General features: G+C 33.0%; 1 protein-coding gene across 1 annotated transcript; it reads left to right on the top strand.

Moving 5' to 3' along the window:
* Positions 1-429: 429 nt before the first annotated feature.
* Positions 430-10,419, top strand: LOC125050334 (G patch domain-containing protein 1 homolog). Its single transcript, XM_047650090.1, has 10 exons — positions 430-760; positions 862-1,052; positions 1,206-1,344; positions 1,769-1,950; positions 2,772-2,993; positions 3,722-3,871; positions 4,832-4,979; positions 8,311-8,710; positions 9,165-9,371; positions 9,632-10,419. Exons 1-10 carry the CDS (start codon positions 694-696, stop codon positions 10,404-10,406), a joined length of 2,481 nt encoding a protein of 826 aa, XP_047506046.1. The 5' UTR covers positions 430-693; the 3' UTR covers positions 10,407-10,419.
* Positions 10,420-12,437: the final 2,018 nt, after the last annotated feature.

Raw genomic sequence — 12,437 nt, 5'->3', positions numbered from 1 at the left:
ATTTTTCTAATGTAAATTTTATTGATTTTTGCAAAGAAGTTACAACGCAAAATACAAACTTTATGTTAATATTACTCATAGATAACATAGTTAATATTTTTAAACTTGAATTCACTAAGTTATATTTAAATATTAGCCAAAATGTTATACAAACATTGGGAATAATATCATGCCACGATCGAGCCGTGTGATCAGCTGCCTGTGACGATGGCAACAGAAACCAGGTGGTTACGGAGTTAGTAATAGAGGAGTGAGGAACTGAGGAATACAAACGAGGAGAGGGGACTGCCACGCTGCTGTAGTAAATCACGAAATCTCCTCTTGGGCTCCCCTACTAATAAATAGATTGGCTTATGAACGAGATCTTTTTGTGGTACTATGCTATACAAAAAAGGGCTGTGGAAATGTCATCTGTCAAGAAAGATGGAATAATATAGGCTGTGGGAAATGGGAATTCGTGAAAACTGAAACACGTAAAAATGTATGGGAGATTTAAAATTTCATGTATATATTATACTCATACATTTTAAATTTTAATAAGATATAAATTATCCTAGACCTTAGACCCTATATAAAGGGACTCTTTCTAAATGTACATAAACTCTTATAGAAGAACTTAATTTAATTGGTTAGTGGATCTTTCACTGCTAAATAAGTTTTGAGTTACTTTCAATCATTTTTTAAACATTAATAATGAGTTCAGAAAGTGACGATGAAAACGTGATTCGCTATGGAACACCGCTGGAACCGTTTGAAGAAGGTAATTCATTTTATATACCTGTATGTGTTGAGGTTGTTTTCGTAACATTATAAACAATCTCCAACTACTATCATAATTAGCATTTTATTTTTAAATTTCAGATGAAATACCAACCAAGCGTAAGTTTCAACAACCATCAGATCAATATGCAGTTGACGCTAATGGCAGACGTCGTTTCCATGGAGCATTTACTGGAGGTTTCTCAGCTGGCTTTGGCAATACTGTTGGCACTCAGGAAGGTTGGACTCCAGCAACTTTTAAGAGCTCTCGTTCGGAAAAAGCACTGTTGTCTGTGGGTATACATTTTTATAATCAAGTACTATTAATTACAGATATGTGTTAAGGAACTTAAAGTATAAGTACAATTTAATTAAAAGTATTTTAATCTACATATTTTAAAGCAAACTATAGGCTAATATGAAATTGTTACTTTGTTGTATTTTAGAGTCAAAAGCCTGAAGACTATATGGATGAAGAAGACAGAAGTGAGTTTGGTATTGCTCCCATGCAAGTGCAGACTCAGGGCGAGTTCTCTGGACAAAAGAGGGCTAAAAGTAATAGGTTCCATGATGGACCAATACCAGGTATTTTATTTGATTTACTTTAATACATTTATGAGCAGTGTTGGCCTAGTGCTTTCAACACTTACTAATGCACTTAGGCCCTAAAATTCGATAGTGTGTGTCTTGGATTTTCCAGCAAGATTTTGCATCTGGTCCCAAGGCACAAACATACTTGGTTCCCAATTACTGTGATTTTCAGTGTACAATTTATTTTTATGCAGCTTATTATCATAAATTTTTAGAACTATGTATATGGAAACATTAATAATTTCTACTATTACAACAAAATACTTTTACATGTTGATTAAAAAATATTAAATCAATTTTTTTATAATTTTATGGTTAAATACATATTGTTTATATTCAAAGCAGCAGTAGCAGACACTGTCAGTTTGTAATAAAATGTGTCACACAATACAATAAGTTACCATTAATTAATGTTTAGGAGTACCAGTATTGGAGCAAATATTACGACCTGTGCATGAATCGGCTGCTGTACGTATGTTGCGAGCTATGGGATGGAGAGATGGACAAGGCACTGGTGAGAGGTTAACAAAGACTGAAAGGAAAAAGGCCAAACAGCAACACAAAGTATACGGATGCTATATGCCACCAGAAGTAAGGCAGGTAATATTCTGGTTTTGAAAATTAAATTGAAAGTTTACTAGGTGTACTGTAGAAAGTAGAAGCAAGGATGCAGCTGAAGTTTTTTTTTAAAAACAAAGAGGCTAAATAAATATAACTTGTATTTTTATACTATTTATTGAATATTAAATATTTTTTTAATACAGTTGCTCAAAAAGTGGCGTATTGCAGGGACGTATAGCGTTCGGGATGTGGGCTATTACACACTCGTGCTTTTTCTTTACCTTTTCCGAACTAGTGCGTTTTCTTTTCCCAACTGACTTGGCTGTATGGGCATAGTTCCCTTTGCCTACCCAGAATGGGTAAAAAAGAAGAAATAAAAAATCTCTGCTTATATTCTTTTACAGTTGGCGCCATTTTCCAAAAATGTTCTTTGCTAGTTTAGTTGTTTGTTATATTATATATTAAATATAGATGAACAACCATACGAAATTAATAATAGTTTGTCTCAAACAGTAAATAAATATGCAATCTAAAACTTCTCCAGTTAGTATAAAAATTGTACCAATTTCAATGTATATATATATATATATGAATTATAACTTTTATAAGAAATAAATGATTAGTTAGTTGAGGTTATTGTGTTTTAATATTTTATTAAATTGCTTAATTTTTTCGCAACTGTATTAAAAATAGTCGTTCAGTACACGTGCGGAACCATCATTGCAACTTGTTCCGACTGTCAACCCTCACCTTCGGCTGCGCCTCGGCTCGGGTAGACATTTGTCGGAACTCTTTGCAATGACAAGCTTTCCGCACTCGTAATGAAATATACTATTATAATTATTAATTTCTATTTCCAGGAAAAACAAGGCAGTGCAGATGAAAGTTCTGATTCTGAGTTTGAATATGAGACACTATTTGCGCCAGATGATTATGAGCCATATATCCTTCTACGTAAGAATGATCGGTTTGGGTTAGGATATAGCGGTCTAAGCAGGCATTCTGTTCTTGGTAACCTTGTGGGAGAGTATGGAAGTGGCGATAGGAGGAGTAGACTTGTTATGAAAGAAAAGGGAAAAAAGGTAAGAAGAAAGGGTGCGTGTACTTATGTACGCGCGTAAGAAGTTATACTTTTTTGGCATTATTGAAAATAGTTTTTGATTGCATGCAAATAATTAATTACAATTAAATAATCAAAGACTGGAAAAGGAGTCATTATAGTCAATAATGTTCAGTTTACATTTGAAAAATTAAATAAATAAATATTTATCATTATTCTGTTACATCTACATAAATTATATTATTATTCGAATGTTGTTTTTAAATTATGTCCAATGCCGTAGTATCTTCCGTGGGCAACTTCATTCTGTTAATTTTGTGTCACGGTGCGCGCGCATCGTAAAATTTCACTCTCATCAATTTTTCATAACACGCCTAAAAAAGTATAACTTCAATATTATAATAAGATATTATATAAAGTGTTGGTTTTAATTTCGTAGGTTATTAAACAGAAATTACTCGATTAGTTTTTGTTTTGAAATATTATTGAATGCTCCAGAAAACATGTTACTGTGATAGAAATTGTACTTTTTCTTATAGAGATATTAATGAAAATTAAGTCTTTATTTTATCACTAGAAGCAAATATATTGCAGTCAAAGAAGGCATAATACTATAATAAACAATTTAAGATTCAATTGCTTAGGTGTTGTGATAACAGATTCTTAGTATATAAATTTTATTTTATATACTAAGAATTTATTTTTACTTTATTTACTTTATTTTTAAAAATGTTTCTTGATTGAATTTAGGTATCAATAAGAGGCCAGGCGTTTGGTGTAGGCGCTTTTGAAGCTGACGATGAAGATATATATGCAACAGAGGATATGTCACATTATGACTTTACTTTGGCTGGACCAGAAAAACAAATTAACAAAAAAACAGTACAGAGAGAGAAGAATGTAAGTAAAATAGTGGATGGGAAAGTTAAGTAAATTATCATTTGGAATTGTATAACTCATCTAGGAGGCAAAAGTCATATTTCTGTTTGAAATGAGTAGATTCTTTACTAAATCAAATTAAATGCCCTGGTCCTTTGTAAAGTAAAGTAATAGTTTAAAAAAAAATGGTTCTTTGTAAAAAAAGTGACCCTTCAAAAGTAAAAAGTAAAAGTAAAAAAAAAAAAAACTTGTATTGGTTGTTTGTAAAGTAGGTTTACGATCGAGATGTTTACGTGATAACGTCTTATTGGTGATATAAGTTTTTTATCATAACATAACCTCTAAATTTCGTTTGTTTACACGTGTCTTTTTTCCATCTTTCATTACTTTTACAAGTTTATTCAAGAATGTTAATTGTTAGTAAGTAGGCTATTTTATTTTATTCACCTTTTTTTGTTGCAATTGTTGTAACACTTCACTTGCACTTCACATTTTGTTTCACTGTTAAACATTCAACGAAAACTTAACCGCACGAGAAAATCGCCATTCGTTTGTATGCCGCTAGAGTGAGATGAGACGGGAGATCGGTCCGTCTCTCTCTCGTTATACCTGCGATCGCGCTCGTGAGGTTTTGGTGTGACACAAGTTTCTGAACATGTCACCCGACTAAAACGATTTTAAAGACGTTATCACGTCAAAAACATTTAATCATGTAGGTAACATAATGTACACTTATGACTTGTCAGTAAAGAAATACATTTACTGCCAGTTCTCAAATCAAGGGCGTAAAACGGAAGAGAAGAACTGGCAAACTCTCCGCCACTCTTTTTAATCGCCATTTTTTTTTCGTAAACTTTAATTCTTCGAGTTTTTTAGAATAAATAAATTAAATACCATTTATTTACATACACAAATACATTCAAACGTTGTCGACAAAGAGAAAGTAAAAGGCCAAACTATACTGAAGCCATTTGTTTTCAGGTTCTAGAAGGTTTTGTTAAATCGAATAAGCCATTACCAGCAGTGCCCTCATACCCGGCGCCTACTTTGCCAAGAGACTATCGACCGCAACCAGCCGCTCAAAGAAAAACAAGATTCGAACCCACCGACAAGCCACAAAGAGATCAAGGTAAGTTTAAATATATTTATTTATTTATTTTATTTTATTTAATATAACTTATCTTATTATATAAACGAAACAGTTGATGCTTTTACAAGCACAATTTCAAGTGCAATTAATACCAACACAAAAATCATACATAAAATAAATTCTAAAAGTATTAGAAAGCCATGGATAACTCCTGGGTTGCTACGTTGTGTTAGACGAAGAGATTATCTGCATATCTTATCAAGAAAACAGCCTAACAACGAACCACTCCTAAAGGAATACACGCAATATCGAAACTTCTGTAATAACATCCTTAAAAACCTTAAAAATTTACATGAGACTGACACCATCCTTAAGAATAAAGATAATAGTAAAAAATTATGGAAATCTATCAAAAATATATGCAACTTAAACCCAACTAAATCCAATTCTAATAAACTTCTTGATCTACAAGAGAACCCTGAAAAATCTCTCGATATTGTTAACGGTTATTTCAGTTCGGTGGGTAATAAACTGGCTTCCGATATATTGTCTAAGACAAATCAGACTGAACGAGAACTTTGCCATAAAGTTTCGATTACCGCTAACTCGAATTCTTTTCTATTCCTTCCTTGTGACAAGCGAGAAGTTACAAAAATTATTAGCTCTCTTAAGCCTAATTCTGCCCCAGGTGATGATAATATTAGTAACCGAGTGGTAATTTCACTAAAAAACATTATTGCAGAACCAATTTCTTATATCTGCAATCTCAGTATTGAACAAGGTATCTTCCCTGAATCATGGAAGATAGCCAATATCACACCCATCCATAAATCAGGCAATAAAATGGAAATTTCAAACTACCGTCCCATTTCTCTACTCCCAACACTCGCTAAAATTACAGAAAAAATCATCAACGTCAGATTACTGAATTATTTGGAAAAAGAATCTATCCTTGCGAACAATCAATTCGGATTCAGACATAATAGATCTACAGAGGATGCAACCGCTGGATTGGTTGAGACCATAAGTTCCAAATTAGATGAAGGACAAAGGTGTATTGGTGTTTTTCTTGATCTAGCCAAAGCTTTTGACACTGTATCCAGACCACTGCTAATCGAAAAATTAGAAAGACAAGGAATTCGTGGAAATATCCTCTGTTGGTTTAAGTCCTACCTACTCAATAGAAAGCAGAGGGTTCGAGTTGATGGGTATAGCAGTCAACTGGAAAACGTTTCATGTGGTTTGCCCCAGGGAAGTGTTCTTAGTCCAACGCTTTTTTTAGTGTACATTAACGATTTATGTTCACTCGCACTCACTAATGCTAAGCTCTTTTCATTCGCTGATGACACAGCTATAGTCTTCTACTCACACTCTTGGGAACAAGCCACACGGTTAGCTCATTTAGGTCTTCGCCAAATCTCTCAATGGCTTTTAGATAATCTCCTATCCTTAAATACGTCTAAGACCAAATACATATGTTTTCACATATCGAAATCCAGCAAACCAAACCCTGTTCCGCCTATTAAATTACACTCATGTTTGAACCTTCACAGCAACTGCAACTGTCCTCTCCTGGAACCCACTAAAACAACCAAATACCTGGGATTAATTATTGACTCAAGGCTTTGTTGGGGCCCTCAAATAAACTACCTATGTTCTCGAGTTCGCAAACTTATAAATGTTTTCAAACGCCTTAGAAAGCCTGCTGATCCACATACAATCAAGATAGTGTACACTGCATTATGCCAGTCGATATTATCTTACTGCATATCGGTTTGGGGTGGAGCGGCATTGTCTTCAATGCTGAAAATTGAGCGCACCCAACGTGCCATTCTTAAGATCTCATATAAGAAACCTTTCCGCTACTCAACTTCAAAATTGTACAATGAAACAAAACTTTTAACTGTGAGACAATTATATTTAATAGCAATATGCAGACTTTTTTGGAAACAAACACCCACCGCACCGCATCAAACAAAACGCAAACTCATATTTAAGCAACCCAAAACTCGCACTTTCTTCGCCCAACGTTTTTTCTCCTTCCGAGGCCCTTTCATCTTTAACCACTTCATTAAAAACAAAATTATCACTAACATTTCAAAAATCACACTACATACATTTACTAAACATCTCAAACGATATCTTGTTAACCTGTCGTATTCTGATACTGAAAATATTCTTATTGTACAAAAATAGTTTTAATATAAATGTGTAGAAATAATTAATATAACTTAGAAAATACTGATTTCATGTCAAAAGGAAGAGACTGGCTGCCCACAACACAGGGAATCCTAGTGTGGGGGCCAGTGCACTTTACTTTATCTAAATATCTTGTATATTGTGCATAATAAAGTTTTTTCTTTCTTTCTTTCTTGTATGCTTGTTGCATTAACGTACACCATTATTAAAAAAATTATAGAAAAAATCAGGTTGGCTAGAGGAAAATATGTAACCTTGCCATGCCAATTTAAATACATTTTTTATGATATAAAGTGTCACGCACACACATACGCGCACCCTTATTTATTCACACACAGACAAACAGACGCACACATAGTCCGCCATTTGCACATAACACGTATTTAATTATTTATAATTTAAGTTGTATTTACTTAAGTCAACATGTCTAATTTAGTTGCTATATGGTATAAAATAAACAATTTTGATGTTTTCAATTTGAATGTTGTATTGTAGTGTTGCTAGAATGTATTTCTTGCAAATAAGAGAAAATGAGCGGTCGAAGAATTAATCGTTGAATTTCATAAAATCCTAAGCGGTTAGTTCGACTTTTACAATAATATAATATAATATAATAATAATATGATTGGACAATTCACACCAATTGACCTAGTCCCATGCTAAGCTGGTGAAGCTTGTGTTATGGGTACTAGGCAACGGATAAACATACATATTATAGATAGATAGACATATAAATACATATTTTAACATCCAAGACCTAAGCACAACACCAAATGCTCATCACATCGATGTTTGTCTCAGCCGGGGATCGAACCCGGGACCCATGGATTCGCAGTCAGGGGTACTAACCACTAGATCAATGAGCCGTCAAAAAAAGTTAACTTAATATGGTTTTTACTTAGCCGACCTTTTTAGTAGCTACATAACAACATAGGGAACATTTTGCTAAGCTACCCAATAGAGTCAGTTCGTTTTTACTGTAAACCTAAGTACTATATAAAACTATTTTTTTTAAATGTATTTTTCTCCATAAAACCCTCACTCAGAGTTCAAAGAAATTAAAGAAATGACTCGAATTGGTCCAGCCCTCTCCTAGTTTGACATGTAGCAACATATTATGCGATACATTTTTATTTATATAGACTTTTAAAAAAAACTTATTTTTTAACAGGCCTCGGTCGTCACGAATTAACAGCGGAAGCGAGAGGTGCTCTTCTAGGAGAAGCACAAGTGAAAATAGAGCTACCAAAGCCTCAAACAGAGGTAACAACAAACGCGCCCAACAAATCGGAAACAACCATGGAAAAATTATTTGGAAAGAATATTAATTTCGTAACAGAGAAGAGCGAAGATTTCATATCGATAAAGAGCTCTGGGGCTGACCTTAAAACATTTAAACCATTCGCCAGTGATCCATCTAAACAATCGCGATACGAACGGTTTTTGGAAAATAAGCTGGTAAGGGATAGCGATATGGACAATGTCAGTGCGTGGGAGAGGGATAGAGAGATGTTGGAGTTTGAGCAAGCGGCCAAGTTGTATCGGCCGCTCAGTGGTGTTATGGGCGATAGGTCTGTATTTTAAATAACTTGATTGCTTAATTTATTTAATAGCATTGCTATTCGCGATTATGAGTAGTATTGACCTAGTGTATTAAGCGTGGGAGCTTCATCCGTGGGGTCGTACGTTCGAATCAAGGCTGTGAAGTGTGAACCAATGGAATTTTATTTCTATGTGCGCAATTAGCACTTGCTCCTACGGTGAAGGAAAACATCGTGAGGCATGTCTGAAACCCAAATATTGATGACACCTGTCAGACACAGATGGCTGATCACCTAATCACCTACTTGTAAAATAATAAATGGTCGAAGATACGGATGCAAGACCTATTTAGAGGTGTAACGCTACTGGATTATTTATTACTATTCGTCACTTAGTTCAAGAGTAACAGTAAAAAAATCCCTTATTTTCTATATTATATATATGCTACTTTAAATTATTATTTATTTAGTGTATATTTAACAGATTCACACACGCATCCCAACCGGATGATGCCCTTAACCCGATGTGTGCTGTCGCGAAGAGTTCTATCAATTATGGCTTAGCAAGTGAAGAGATGGTAGAGGCGGCTAAAAAAGGTGCTTTTGGTGTTATGACAAGGCGAACAGTTGACTGGCGCCCGGAGTCTCTAGTTTGCAAAAGATTTAATGTTCCAGAAATCGGTGGAGGCAGGTATGTAGTAAATTTGTTAATTTTTAAATTAAAATCACACTTTATACCAAACCTCTTGGTTTGTTCTGAAATTAATAAGGACGTTTAACCAGGCGTTATAAGATTTAAATATATTTTACGAAAACAGAACATCCTTAGTTTAAAGTAGTAAAAAAATTTTGTTTGAAAAATATTGATTTTTTAATACCTTAATTTTACGACTTCAGATGCTTAGAAACACATATTAATATTATAGTTTAATTTTAACTATTTAATTTCAGACAAGAACAGAGGAAAGAAGACAAGCCAAAAGTATCATACTCAATTTTTTCGTATATGGAGACGTCTGTGCATAATAAAGAAAGCTTTACGAAGGAACAAAGCAAATTTAGTGGCTCAAAATCCATCAATACGGAAAAAAAAGTGACAGAAATTCCTAAAACACAAGAAGTCACAACAAAAGTTCAAGAACAACCCAACAAGAGAATGACAGTAGCGGAATTATTCTTAAAAGAATCCGAAAAGACCAAAGACACAGGCCAAGAAGTGACTGAAACTATTGAAAAATTCGACAAAATAGATCTTTACAAAGCAATATTCTTAAGCGATAGCGAACCCGAAGATGAAACTACATCCACAAACTTCTATGAAGCACCCAAAAATGTTGAAAGAAATGACTCCCCACCCCGTGGTATCTTCGCAAATATAAACTTCGATGAAATCAACTCTTGGAAAAGGTCTCAAAAGGACAAAGACAATTCAAAAACCGAAGCGAGCATAGATACCAAAGTAGATGATGAAAAAAGTGAAATAGATAAAACAAACGATGTTGAGTTAAACATGTATGGTCCTAAAATCCCGGACAATTTACAACTAAATACATCAACAGATACAAACTTTAAACCTAAATTTAGAAGTAAAGATGAAAGAGATGAGTCTTCCAGTTCAGATTCGTGGGTTGATGCAAAAGAAGTTAAATCAAAGAAGCATAAGAAAAAGAGCAAAAAACATAAAATGAAACACAAAAAGTCAAAAAATAAGAAAAAGGATAAATAAATTGTTGTTGATATGTTAGTTAGTATTATTATTCTTTTGGCACATTTTCAGTAATATACTTTACATAGATTGAATCACAATTCCTATATGACAAGCAATTTGATTTTTAGATATTACGATTTATATCTACTAAACAATATTTCTTCGGTTATTTATTATTAAGAGCAGAAAACATGAGTAATATTTGACAGAAATATTTTTCGTTATTCAGACTAGGTACTCCGTCTACCTAGTAGTGTTTTCGATAATCACGAAAACATTCCTCACATGGTAGGTTGACAGGTTTTACTAAAAACAAATGTCAGATGAAATATTCATTTCCTCAAACAATAAAAGTCAGCAATTCAATTACCAATAAGTGTAAAGAGTAACAATGTAATCCAAAATAATCCTGTTAGGGGTGTTGGTGTTTGGAGCAGCGAAGAGGTTTCGTATTTGTGTTGCGGCAACGTGTACCAAATTCAATATGAACGAAAACATTGCGTTTGGTTAGGCTATAATGCTAATATCTCTGGACTGAATTGCAAGAATTCTGCAACCTTAGTAAATATATAAATAATTGGTAAATAATGTCAGTAAATTCAATAGTCTACTACTACTAGTCCACTAAGATTTTATAATGTGAAATTATATCATGTCTGAAGTACATTTTCATAAATTAAATTTTCCATTTATTATATAGTAGCCTTTATATTGTTATTTCACTTTTGCTTACAGTAGACAGGTGAGTATAAAGACATGCGGGGATAAATAAAATGAATGAAATAGTCAATAGAGCAGTCTCAAAAACTTGGTCTTAAAAAATTGCGTTTATTGAATAAACTTGGTACAGAATTTTTTTTTCAGAGTCAAACTATAAATTAATAATGGTTATACAGTAGATATAGTATGATGATTAGAACTGTTATATTTAATTAAAATAAGAAACAATAGCAAAAGATCAGTGGAAAGCCTTGAGCGAAGCAATTGTTTTACTTTCAAAAAACGCGCGAATATCGGCTCACTGCGTCTGCGTAAATATATTTTTAAAAACAACATTGTTTACAAAAACACGTAAATGATGCGTAGTATTACGTTATAACGTTATTATTAGGCGAAATCACTAACATATTACACAATAATATTGCGTTGAAAATTGTGTAGGTGGTGACGGTTTCAAGGTTACTCATTGCCAAATGGCGGGAATAATTTGTAGGAGAGTGGAAAATGATTTCTTTGTTCTTCTTTGCGGAATGTATAAATCATTTTCATTATATTTAAATTCAAACTAAAACACGATCCAACAAAATGCTTTTCTTTTTACTAGAAAATGCCTAGATGCTTAATGATTAATCTTCAATCTTTTGAATAAAATACTTTCGTAATTTGTACTCCGTTATCGCTAGTGCATTGCCAACATTATAAAAGTGCTAACGTTTTGTTCTAGCCTGACTCATTTGTCAATAACATTTATGTGGAAAAGAGAGGCAAGATATATGTATACATGTGACAAAACAAGAAAAAACATAAACTGTGGTTTGAAAGAGCTGTACATATCTACTTTTAAGTGTGGCCGAAGGAGATAGATATAAAACAGTGCTGCAATATTAATTTTAGTCGTAATTGGTACGCATGCGTCACAAACTCTAGCCAGGGCCGGTGTTTAAAATTTAAATTATTTATATATATAAAAAAAACGTTTTGACGATTACTAAAATAATTATTTTAATAACGAGTAAGATATGTTTTAAGTATTATGAATCAACATGAAAAAAATGAAGTCTGAACTATATAAAAACACTTGTTAGCAATAGCTAAAACGTTGATTAGCTTTTAAAGCATAATTTTACCATGTTTTGGTTATACTAATAATTACACATTTAAGTTCGAGAATTTTGATTTGAGTATCTATGTAAATTAATTAACTAAAAGTTATTTACATTTAAAGTAAAAATGAAACTTTTATTTCAAACTAAATTGGAATAATGGTCTAAACCTAAAACTACTTGCTATATTACTTATATAACTCGTGGAATATACTTTTAAACAATT

The sequence above is a fragment of the Pieris napi genome, chromosome 6 (assembly GCF_905475465.1).
Source record: "Pieris napi chromosome 6, ilPieNapi1.2, whole genome shotgun sequence".
In the NCBI taxonomy this organism is placed as follows: domain Eukaryota; kingdom Metazoa; phylum Arthropoda; class Insecta; order Lepidoptera; family Pieridae; genus Pieris; species Pieris napi.
Note: the sequence above shows the minus strand (reverse complement) of the source record. Positions and strands in the feature narration are given on the sequence as shown.